The sequence below is a fragment of the Dipodomys ordii genome, unplaced genomic scaffold, assembly GCF_000151885.1.
Source record: "Dipodomys ordii isolate 6190 unplaced genomic scaffold, Dord_2.0 Scaffold72, whole genome shotgun sequence".
Taxonomy (NCBI): Eukaryota; Metazoa; Chordata; class Mammalia; order Rodentia; family Heteromyidae; genus Dipodomys; species Dipodomys ordii.
In genome coordinates this window covers 9,029,822-9,042,812 of record NW_012267288.1, presented here as the reverse complement: position 1 = coordinate 9,042,812, position 12,991 = coordinate 9,029,822, and the positions used below count along the sequence as shown (strand labels likewise).

General features: G+C 37.0%; 1 protein-coding gene across 1 annotated transcript in view; it reads right to left on the bottom strand.

Annotated features, from left to right (window-relative positions):
- The window catches only part of Dock4 (dedicator of cytokinesis 4), a 421,543-nt gene that overhangs the window by 123,404 nt on the left and 285,148 nt on the right, over positions 1 to 12,991 (bottom strand). The window contains exons 16-17 of the mRNA XM_013024050.1: positions 10,543 to 10,649; positions 5,174 to 5,330 (exon numbers count right to left, since the gene is read on the bottom strand). Coding sequence (XP_012879504.1) covers positions 5,174 to 5,330; positions 10,543 to 10,649 — 264 coding nt within the window. The remainder of the gene's footprint in view (positions 1 to 5,173; positions 5,331 to 10,542; positions 10,650 to 12,991) is intronic.

Genomic DNA, 12,991 nt, shown 5'->3' with positions numbered 1-12,991 from the left:
TATGGAACAATAAAAGACCCTAAATAGCAAAAACAATCCTAAGCAGAAAGAACAGCGCTGGAGGAATATCAATTCCAAATTTCAAACTCTACTACAAAGCCATAGTAATCAAAACAGCTTGGTACTGGCACAAAAACAGACCTGAGGACCAATGGAATAGGACTGTAGACCCAGAAATGGACCCACAGACCTATATCCACCTAATCTTCGAAAACAGAGCTAAAAAAAATAGAATGGAAGAAAGCCTCTTCAGTAAATGTGCTGGCAAAATTGGTTAAACACCTGCAGAAAACTAAAGCTAGATCCTTATATAGTACCCTACACCAGAATCAACTCCAAATGGATCAAAGACCTCAAAGTAAAAGCAGACACCCTGAAAACATTACAGGAAGGAATAGGAGAAATTCTAGGTCTCCTTTGCACAGGCTGAAAATTTCTTAATAGAGACCTAGAAACACAACAAATCAAAGAAAGGTTGGACAGATGGGATTGCATGAAACTGCAGAGCTTCTGCATGGCAAAGGACATAGCTAGCACCACAGACTGGGAGAAGATCTTCACTAGCCATACAATGGACAAGGGTCTCATATCTAAAATATACTTAGAACCCAAAAAACTAAATCCCCCAACAATAACCCTCAAAGAAACAACTGCCCAATTAATAAGTGGGCGAAAGACTTAAAGAGAAACTTCTCTGAAGAGGAAATAAGAATGGCCAATAGACACATGAAGAAATGCTCAATTCCTCTAGCCATAAAAGAAATGCAAATCAAAACAATATTGAGATTCCACTTCATCCCAGTTAGAATGGCTATAAACAAGAAATCTAGTAACAACAGATGCTGAAGGGGATGTGGCCAAAAGGGAACCCTACTGCATTGCTAGGGGACTGTAAACTTGTTCAACCACTTTGGAAAGTAGTATGGAGGTTCCTCAAAAGACTCCACATAGAGCTCCCCTATGACCCAGCAATCCCACTTTTGGGCATTTACCCAAAGGATCACAAACAAGGTCATACTAAAGCTACCAGCACAACTATGTTTATCACAGCACTATTTACCATAGCTGAGATATGGAACCAACTCAGATGTCCCTCAGTAGATGAATGGATCAAGAAAATGTGATACATTGCCCCATTTGTTAGGAAATGGAGGGATTTGAAAAAAATTATATTAAGTGAAGTAAGCCAGGCCCAAAGAAACATAGGTCCCATGGTTTCCCTTATTTGCCATAACTAGTATATGTATAGGACAAGCAGAAAAGCTCAAAAGCTATGTACATGTTGACCATATAAGATGATGCTAAGTGAAATGAACCCCAAGATAGGGACACAAGTGGTTTTATCCTTCTTGCTATTGTTTTTAATGTATTTATAATGTACCATGTGATTTTTTGTTTCTTTTGTATGTTCTTCTCCTATGGTATAACCCCTGTTTTCACTGTATTTGATTCTGGTGCCCTGAATCATGTATATACATTTTTCTAGTTAGGGGAGGGGAAGGGAAATAACAAAATGCTGAAATAAGGATACAGGTTGACCCATTGTAACAATGAGATGTACAAAACACTATATTGAAAATAAACTTTACAACTAAGGGGGTTGAGGGATTTAGAGAGATGGGGAGGGAAGGGATGGTAGGAGAAAAGCAAAGGAGAAGGTAGCAATGCTCGATAGGAAATGTACTCATTACCGTACTCATGTAACTATAACCCCTCTGTACAGTATTTTTACAATAAAAAATATAGATGGGAAAAAACCCCTCAATTCATTTCCTCCATGTCATTCTCTCATTTCCCACTCCTTACCCACTCCAGTTCTCACTCATTGCCTGAGCTTCCTCCTTCCTTTAAATTGAAGTAGCATCAAGATGCTCAGGGCCCTATCCAGTGTGAGCAGTGTGGGGCAGAAGGAAGAAGCTCTGCTGACCACAAGGAGACTACAAGGTGGCCTCCCAATGGGAAGCAATGAGGAAGCTAGAACAGGAGGCTCCTGAGCAGAGCTAGAAAACTAACAATGGTCCAGATAAGCTCATGTTTCTGGCAAGAAGGCTGATGGGTCTCAGGAATGCTCATAATGGAGTAAGTGGAGTATGTTTGTCTGGATGAGACTGAGTATGCAGAATGCAACTCAGTGTTATCTCTACTCTGTTTCAATCATTTGAAGATAGGTTAGCTGCTCATACTGAATATTTTACTCTTTCAAACTACCGAAAATATGAATTTTCTACATTCTATTCAAGAAGCACATTTAAGTATATACTATCTCTGACCTGCCAAGAGGCATAAAGTATGTGGATGATATGACCCTTACTGTTCAGAAATTTAAATTCTGTGATCTGGCAATCACAGATATGTGTTGTGGCCTTGGAACACTATCCATGAGCAACACTGGGTAACATTTTGAGTATACACAGTGGCATTTTAGGAATCTATAGATGTAAATATGTTCTAGAAAACTGCTCCTAGAGACTGTATCACTTGCTACATGTCTCACTATAGCAGAAATAAGATTTGTGTATTTTCCAAGTTAAGTAAAATGAATACATACTAATTTAACTCCAATTTGGAACTGGATTGCTTCTTCACAGAGATGTGTGTCTAGCATGTAAATTTCAGAAAGATAAACTGGCTGCCTTTCTCTTTTCTATCTCTTGGAACATACTATTCATTCATTGACTCATTTTGAGCTGTCCTATATTGACAGGGTTAATCAAAGTCAACATGGTAATGAAGCATGTTTCTGTCTCCCAAAATGAGTCAGGTATTGCATGGAATTCTGATCTCATCTTCCATATAACAAAGCATTTAACTTAATGACTTCATGAATAGTTTATTTTCCATATTTATGCAAACATGTACTCTTATTCTATAAAACAGCAACTTCTAATTTTCAGATTTGATTCATTTTTTCAGGAGAATTAAATTATGTTCATAATTCTACCTAACATTCTAAGTCCTATTATTAGAGAAAATTTAGGATCAACCCAGTTTTCAGTTGTGTGTGTATGTGTGTTTGTGTGCACGTGTGCGTGCGCATGAATGCATGCACTGGTACTAGGACTTAAACTCAGGGTTTGTGCTCTCATTTGGCTTTTTTATTCAAGGCTAATATTCTACCACTTGGACCACACCTCCACTTCCGGCTTTTTACTGGTTAATTGGAGATAGGTATCTCATGGATTTTTCTGCCAAGCTGGCTTTGAACTGTGATTACAGGTGTGTGCCACCAGTACCCAGCTTAGAACCAAGTATTTTGATGGTGTAGATCTATTGTTAAGGTTTACCTGTGTGATACAGAAAAAACAAAAAACAAACGGCTTCCAAAGATATCCACACTCTACTTCCTAGAAGCTGTGAATATGTTTATCTTCAACAGCAAAAGAGACTTTACAGTCATAATTAAAGATCAGCTAATAGTAGACTACATTGGATTTTCCAGCTAAAAGTAACCATATAGGCTCTTAATATATGGAAGAGGTCAGAGTTAAGAGAGATTTGAAGATCTACTCACATCTTTTGATGACATAAGATGATGCCAGGGACTAAGAAATGTAGGCATGTGAGTAGAGAATTTAGGAAAGGTTAAAAAATTATTCCTAAAACTTCCATTAGGAATATAGTGTTGCTAATATTTTGATTTTAGCTTAGTGGAACTGACATCCTCTTTTAGACCACTGACTTCCAGAACTATAGGGCAATACATTTGTGTTGTTCTAAGCCAATAAGTTTATGGGTAATGGTTACAGCTCATTCCAGAACTATCCTATTTGGAACATTCAGTTAAAAGTGATTATAAGCTCTATAAAGGTATATAACTAAGCTTACACAGGATGAACAGAAATGTAGTTTAAGAGAGTCAATAATAGGCTGATTTTATTATCTTTAACTTCCATAAAGGAGTTAGGCACCAGTGGCCCATGCCTGTAATCTGAGCTACTTAAAAGGCTAAGATCTGGAGGATCCAGGTTTGAAGCCTACCAATTAAGCAGCAAAAACCTGGGCTGGAGGCATGGCTCAGTCGTAGAGTGCCAGCTGAGTAAGTTTGAGGCCCTAACTTTAAACACTGGTACCATCAAAAGAAAGAAAAAAAGAGGGAGAAAAAGAAGGGGAAAAAAAGAAAGAAAAAAGGAAAGAAGGAAGGAAGGAAAGAAGGAAAGAGAAGGAAGACAAAGAAAAAGAATATAACCTAATTTTTACAGGAGTTGAATGATTCCATAACAAATACTCAAGGTTTGGTAAACGCTTTATAATAACAAATGGAGTTCTGTCAATAAATATATTTGTTAAAAGTAAAACCACTAATCACTGAATACAGAGAAAGTCTAATGGAATTCACTATAGGTTGGTATCCTATATAACTATACTAACATTGCATGCTAAAAATAAGAGGAATTTTAAAAGTAGTCAAAAAGGCTATATTTTGCTTCTTTTCTGACATAACATTTTAAGCGAGAACTATGCTTCATTCTACTAATACTTTTCCATGACATCAAAGAGAGAGCTAATAACACTTATGTTTATCTTAGGAGCTTCCAGTGAAATACAATATCTTATTATGAAGAGATTCTCCTCAACATAATGAATCTAGCTTATTAATATAGCATTTGGGACACTAGCCAGAAGCCTTACACAGTGACTATGAAAAACTCAAAAATGTTTAATTTACTTCTTTCATTACAGACAGTGTTTTTAGAACAATTTGCCAAGGAAAAGAGCTTGTTTTATTAATCATAACTTGCTAAACAATCACTGACATAAAAAGGAATGTTATAGCAGAAAAGCAATATCCATCTAATTAAACAAAAAACAGGCTTTATTCTAAAGCCTGCAATTAGCACAGTTTATGGAGCTATAAAACAAAAGATTAAGGTGGTGGTATTTTTTTTTAAATCTTTTTCCCCCTAAATGCAGCTGGGTTTTAATGGTTTATTCGAGGAGCCTTGTGCTTAGTTTCCAACATTTAGGATGATTTTGAAGCTGTTAAGTGTCATCCATCCACCAGATCATGGGGCTACTACTGTTTGCCTTTTATTAGAAATTTTACATGGGAAGATCAACTTTTTCTGGTGTTGAGCTTTTAAGTATAACTTTAGTGTCTGCCGCATATGCTGACCAGAATTCACACATGCACTGAAACACAAGGGCTTTTAAATAAAACAGCATTATACATTACCATTTTGTGTGAGTTTTGTGGAACAGAGAAATGATGTTATCCAAAAAGACTCCTTGGTAGCCTTCATAGTTTGATTATTATTCCCAAGAAAAATGCCCTTGGAAAAGGGAAGTTTGAGGTAGCGGGTGGGATCCTGAAGGTTTGTATTTTCTTCACACTGTTAAAAAAAAAAGGAAAGAGGGAAGAGAGACCTTATAAAAATTATTAAACGTAAGTTCTATAACTAGCATTTATTAGCTTGGAAACATTCCAAATAGTATTAAAAACTGAATTTGGCTTTTAAGTAAAACGTAAAATGAAAATAAAAAAGAAAGCGAGCACAGATTGTTGACTCATATCAGTTTGGATTTAAATCCTAGCTATTGTCACTTTCAAGCGAGGTGACCATATCAAGTTATTAAAGAAGTTGAGGTTTATGATGTCTTTCTCTAAACCCTTCTTGTCAGAAGAACTAGATTACATAAAGCCCTTAACATAGTCTCTGAAACATTGGAAACATGCTAAAGAAATCATATTTGCAGTGACCATAGGGTTTTTGAAAAGATGCTTAAATTTCTCCAAAATTTCTTCTGAAACAGCTGTTAAACTATTCTCACTAAAAACCAGCAATTAAAGAAATGGTACTTTAGGTAATCTCACTGGCGTGCATGTGTGTGTGCGTGTGTGTGTGTGTGTGTGTGTGTGTGTGTGTATGTGCATGTATGCAAGTACATGCACATGTGTCCTCTGATGTTTGCATGCTATCCCTGAGCCTTTTGTGTTCAAGGTTAGTGCTCCTATCATTTATAATGTGCTCTTGCCAAAGACATTGTTGTTTTATTTGGGCTTATTTATATTCTGCTTTAATAGTGACAAATTTGATTTTAAATTAAAATTCTGAAAATCTATTTTAACAGGAATAGAACACTTATAGCTTAGCTGATTTATGGTATACATTTTATTTTATTTTATTTTATTTTGTCGGTGGTGGGGCATGAACTCTGGGCCCAGGTGCTGTCCCTCAGCTCTTCAGCTCAAGGATAGCACTCTAAAACTTGAGCCACAGCACCACTTCTGGTTTTCTGGTGGACTTTCTCATGGACTTTGTTGCCTGGCTGGCTTCGAACTGCAATTCTCAGATCTCAGCCTCCTGAGTACCTAGGATTACTGAGTACCTAGGTGTAACTACTGGTGCCCAGCTATGGTATACATTTTATAACAAGTATGAGCTTTGTTTCTTTAAGTTTGTTTCAATACTACTGTCTTGGTAACAGGCAAGAGTTTAACAAACAGAACCTCTTTGGCATTTAAGACTATTTTGTGTGATCCACAAAATATTTTTATTTTTAATAATCCATAGGAAAGATAGATGTTTCTAGTAACTTGAGAAACAATTAGAACATTGTGAGATGTTTAATAGCAAACTTGTCCCAGTACAATCATAATAAATAGCCTCCATCATTTTCTTGTACTGTAGCAATTCTAAATATTTTTTTTATCACTTCAAGATATTTTTGTATCTAAGCACCACTGTCCAGTTATTTCCAGGTTTTTGCCCCAAGAACTGGAGCTCTCTTAGTCTGGTTTGCTCCATATGTTCATAGAAATTCTATGACCTGTCTTAATCTCTCCTTTCACCAGTTAATTGACTAGGGCTCTTTGGGCAGCCTCTTGAAATTCCTTCTTGATATGCTCAAGAAGCTCCATTTTTCACTTTGAGTGACGATGCCACAGCTATGTCCTGTCTCTAGGGGGCACTGTGAATAATACATTTAGCTTACATCTGAACCAGCCATTGTGGTCAGATCAGTTCCAACAACCTGGTTCACCTCACTTCTCCCCCTGGGCTAAAAGCTCAGCATCAGAGTCTGAGAGTTTAATATCTTCTTATCGCTAACCTCTATCACTGCTGATCAAGTAAAAAACAGAATAATTAATATGAACAGGCTAAGTACAAACATTTGAGGAACTTGCACTAGGAACACTGATGTGTGTGGGGATGGTGGTATTTGTGTGTGTGAGGTATGAGAGGAAAAAGAATTTTTCTCAACTCAGTAGTGCAAGTAATCTCTTGTTAATGAGTTTACAATACTTTCCTGAAAATTTTAAATAATTCAATAGATATTCTTTTTTTTTTAATTGTGAGAATACCGTACAGAGGGGTTACAATTACATGGGCAAGATAACAAGTACATTTCTTATCAAGCATTGTTGCCTCCTCTTTGTTTCCCCTTCCCATCCCTTCCCAGACTCCCTCTACCGCCCTCCACCCGATCCTCCCCCCTCCCACCAAAGTTGTAAAGTTCGTTTTTCGACATAACGACTTGTACATCTCATTGTTGCAATGGGATATTCTTATAGCATACATTTTATTGTTCGTTGAGTTTTTTTAGTTTACATGCTTAACATATAATATAGACACTGGACACTTTAAATCAAGCCAGTATACTAGTAGTGTGCTATCTCAGGCAATTATATATTTCCTTCTCAGAGAACACTCATGGGTCAGGGATATTATAACCTGCGGTACTTCTATGATTTGGCTAATGTCACAATATTAGTGTTAGCACCAGGATGAAAACCAAAGTTTGTGTCCACAACTACCATGGAACAGTATCTCTCTTGATTGCTGTTTTAATCATCTTTTGAGTTTTTCTGGAACAAAGCTATATAATTTTATTTGGTTTCTAGATAAAATATGGTCAAGGAAGACAAAAGCACTCACTTCCCTCCAGAAAGTACACATGTGGAAGACACCGTGGGAGAGGGCTCTGAGAAGAAGTAAGCCTATGAGTCTTATAGTGAAGTGGCCATTCATTGTTCTGAACCCACACTGCAACCCAGACACAGTGATAGGAAGAGGAGATAGGAGCAAAATGAGGCTGACACTCCAGGAACTCAGGAACACAACAAATGACCTAGAGATCATTTGCTCCTTCATCTGATGGCAAGAACTCAAGAAATAGGCCTTAAGGACTGTGAAGACAGAAACAGCATCACAGAAGGTAGGCCTATGTAGCAGGGGTAAATTACAGCAAGTTTCACTCAGCCTCTTTACAGGAAATACACAGTTCACTAGCAGAAGATAGGGAGTAAAAAGAGTTAGTAACTACTCTTCTGGAGTGGATTGCTGTAGACATTCTTCAGCCTGGGGGGAGACAGTCTATACTGTGAGATCTGGAACCAGAGAATGGACAGAGAAAACAAATGGGAATGAACAATCTCTCCCTTAGTAGAAGGTCAAGAGTTTATAAGACACAGATAATAAGGCTGAAACATTCAGTTTGGAAATAGCATGTAGAACAGAGTCACAGCTGGGTGTTTTTCTGTGTTCAATATATATGATACCACGGCAGCAGCCCTAAACTGCAGCTGTGAAGTTCTTCTGGTAAGTACAGTTGGGAGATGGGTTTTCATCATAGCAAAGTGTGGTTGTTCTGCCATACTGGGTGAGATGATAAAATATGGATCAAGTTCATTCTAGGGTGTTATCTATATATCCATTGTTTTAACTTTGGCTAAAGGAAAGCTCCCATGCCCAATCCAATGGAGGCAAGGAACAAGGCAATATAGGCGTGAGAATAAAAGACACTGTCTCCATTAAAGAACCTGTTCTTTTGTGGGAGACACAAACACAGCTAAAGCGTGAACCATGATATTGTGAATGGATGATGGCAGATCAATGACAAGAGAATTAACTGAACAGTTTCTTTAGGGGAAACAAGGTCTCTTGAGGCAGCTACTTGCTATGCTTGCTTTGAAAAGTCAGAATCTGTGCAAGTCTAAAAATGAGAGAAGAGATTGAGAACTAGTAATCTATTTTACCATGCTTGGGTCTGAATCCAGAGCTGGCCAGACAAGTTCTTCGAGGCTAAAATGCAAATATGAACATGCAGGCTTTACAGTAGCAAGGTATTCTCTATCTTTGATATTGCATAGCTTGTCATTGATCTAGCTTGTTTTTTTCTTAGCATTAAAATCTCTTGGTTATAGTAGTGAATGGCCCTAGGCTACTTGCTGAGCCGCTGACCATTGTCTTAGATATGTGACAAGTAGAGTAGTCAGTCACAGTCTTTGCACACATGTGATATTTACCTAAGATACACTGAGAGATCCTTATTTACAATTTATTTAGAAAAAAATCTAGCACAAAACTTATAGCACCATTAATCAAATTAAGGGCTTGTAATTTGTGTGCAGCAGAGAATCAAACAAAAATTATACTGTTAGACAATGTAGTTGGTTCCAGTTAAAGAAAACTCGATTTAAATAGTGTTTGAGGTAAAATATCATTTTGTGTTAACCTTTTCAGTGGGGCTACTCAGCTCTAATATTAATATTATTGTTATACATTTATTAATTTCCTACTATTTTCCTTCAATTCACAATTAGAAATGCAACAGGAAATGAATACAAGTCCCTGCTTTAAGGTTCTTATACCTCTGGACTCTGCATTCATCTGTTAGCACTAATTACAAAACTGTAGGAGACAGCTAGATATTGCTGGAAAAGGGAAGGCTTTATGGGAAAGGGCCTATTTGAACTCAGTCACTGGACAACTTAGCAACTTAGTAAGAACCTGCCTCAAAATAATTTTTTTTAAGTGTTGGGGATGTAAGTAAAAAAAAGAAAAAGAAAAAAGAAAAAAAGAACAAACCCAACCCCTACATAATTCTGAAAGTTACCTGAAGTTTAGGTTCCCTGGATTAAAACGCTATTGAAGAGGTAGAAGTGTTGGATTAAGGAGGCTGTATGTGATAATCAAGAACAACCTGCAGATCTCTTCCTGGAGGGGGTGGATGAAGGTGAGATTGAAAAGCTCAAGTCTGGATATGCTAAGTGTTTCTGGGAGAAGCAAAATCCAGCAGCATCAAAGGATGTTTATTTTTAATTTATATTTTATTTTTATTAGTATTCTTGTAATAATAAGATAAATTCTACAAGGTTCTCATCATCTGAATTTTCTCTCTGATGCCTACAACAGTATGCTTTGTGGCACATAGTTTTATGACAAGTATGGGAATTGTCATGACAAAGTACAGACCAAAAAAAAAAAAAATCCAGTAATGCTGAGTTAGCTAAGGTGACTTATAGTACAGTGATATACAGGAACTCATGAACTAAAAAGTTTTTTGTAAGGTTTATTTGATCCCATCACAGCAATGGAAAAGACAAACATAAAGTTTACCCAAATATCTATCCCTACATTAAGATGAAAAACATTAACCATCCTTAAAATGATACTTTTCCAAGCATCATTCTTCTTGTGACCAGCACCACAAAAGAGTTTTGTTTTCAATCATTCTCATGCATTTTTCTAGCATGAAAAGACAGTGAGTTAGTAATTGTCCCCTGCTTTCCACAGCCTGTCACCAACACATGACTGGTACCTTATGCACAATGAGCTCGTGGGTGCCATCTGGAAGAGTCCGGCCATCTTCCTGCATCAGGGGTACAAAGGAGAATCCAAACAACTTCTTCTCTCCTTTCTCCTTGGCTGTAAAGAGAAAGAATTGTCTGTTTATTAAAGCACATGCTGCCCTGTCTGTGTTCTAGAAGCATCAACATAAAAAAATTGGTCCCTTTTGCGGCCAAACCAGATACTTCTCACAGTAGTGAGTAACTTTCATGAGATGACAACTACCTAGTCTATAAGTTAAATTCTTTGCCTAATTTCTTTATGGAATTTGTTAACTAACATTATACTTAAAAAAAAATACAACACAAAAGTGGATATACTGTTTCTTTTTGCATCGTACCCCTAGCGGGTATGGACTTCTTATACGTTTTATTTTCTTAAAGAGTGACCAAAACATAGTAGGTTCCCCATAAATATATGCTTCATAAAAGAATGATGAGTGAATGGGAAGTGTGATGGAAAAGAAATTTCTAAGTTCTGCCTTGATCCATGAAAACTCTTCCTCGATATCTACATAGATGAGGCTAATGAGTCTTGTAAAAGTAACTTCTTTGCATTAAGTTAAGGGTGTTGATAAGCAATCCAAATTGAGAAGTAGAGTTTAGCATGGGTTGACTGCAATACTCCAGATCCTGGACAGGGGACAATGAGGTTTTCTGATACTCAATAGAGGATAGTGGCTAGAAATGCTGAGAATCCTTAGCTGGTATGGAGGTCCTAGATGGTAAGCAACGTGCTTTGGATCTCTTTAATTACCAATTCAGCTCTTCTACTAAACTTCTTTTCTTCAAACATGGAGGAAGTGTTATTAACAAAATTTTGCTTGTTCAACTCCACTCTCTCCTAGAACTCAGACATTCAGGGAGGAGTTTTCCATCACTGGAAGCCTATTATGGGATGGATAGCAGTCCTTTCTCACACAGTTTTGTCAGTGGAGCAGCATTTGAACAGAAAAGTTCAATTCTGGGACAGGGAAACCTGAGCTACAGGAGTTCCATAGGGTGATTATGAAGATTAAACAAGAGGTTAGCAACACCTCAGCCTAACAATTGCTCCCAGCATCTCTCCACAGGGAAGTGGACCTCATGCAGGGAGCAGTAATTTTGGCTGGCTGGCCTTAGATTCTGACATAAGGACATCCCTGAAAATGGGATTTAAATGTGTTCTTTCACAAAGAAAAGGGCTTTCTTTTAAAATCATGAATTTCAACTCCAGAGAGAAATTTAGAAAACATAGATGTTTCTTAAAGTCAAATAAAATCGTAGTAAAAATCACTAGGAAGAGATTTCACCACAAGGAGTTTTTGTGATTTAGAGGAGACCTACTTAGAACTAGCTTTCTAATTTTGTTTATTTTCTTGGTATGTTTTACAATATTTAATTTAGAAATACAGAAAGGATGAAGATTTCATAGCAAATAAAATCAGCAAAGATAGGAAACAGAGCAATAGTTTGCCCCAATTTTTTCTCCTGTTACAAAATAAAAAAAGGAAATTAAGTAAAGTGCATGGCCATTTGTCCTGAAATATTAGGCCAGGACAAATAGGTTGAATGTATTGATCCTCTTTTACTAATAAAATAACAAAAAATCAGTTTTCCATTAATCAGTAATGCTGCCTACTGCCCACTCACACAGCTGTCCCCACTTTCAAACTCCATATCCATCATTCTAACTACCTCCTTGCAAATCCGTGGCCTCTTCACTCCTTTTCCACTGTAATACTTCAATCTGGTTAAATCCAACTTCAGTTCACTCCATATCAAACTAGACCAATTCAGTTTAATGCACAGTCACTCCAGAGGTCCTTAGCTGGATAAACCATAGCTTTAATCTGGATTTTTTCCCCCCTTGGTAGTTAATTGGAGCTAGGAGTCTCATGGACTTTTCTGCTGGGTTGACTTTGAACTGTTATCCTCAGATCTCAGCCTCCTGAATAGTTAAGATTAAAAGTGTAAGTCATTAGAGCCCAGCTTTTATTTTTAAAAAGTACTTTCACAGAAAAATTGAGAGGAAGGCATAGAGATTTCCTATATACTCTATACAGAGGCTTGCGTGCTACCAAAATCTCCAACCAGAGAAGTATATTTGTTAGAATTCATAAATTACAACCCAAAGCCCATAGTACAAATTTGAGTTCACATTTGGTGTTTTATGTTCTTTGGAACATAGATGTCTACAGATGGTTCTGGAACAACTGGTCCATAGATATGCATGTAGAAGAGATAAACCACAAAACTCCTAGAAGACTACACAGAGGAAAATCTAGATGACCCATGGTTTGGAAATGGCTTTTTACATTTACATTTACATAGCAGATCACTGACCCATATGTCTCTATTTCCCAAGTTTAGGTTTCTAAATTGCACCTTACTCAATTGCCTATCTGAATGTATAACAGATATTAAATGTCTAAAATGGGG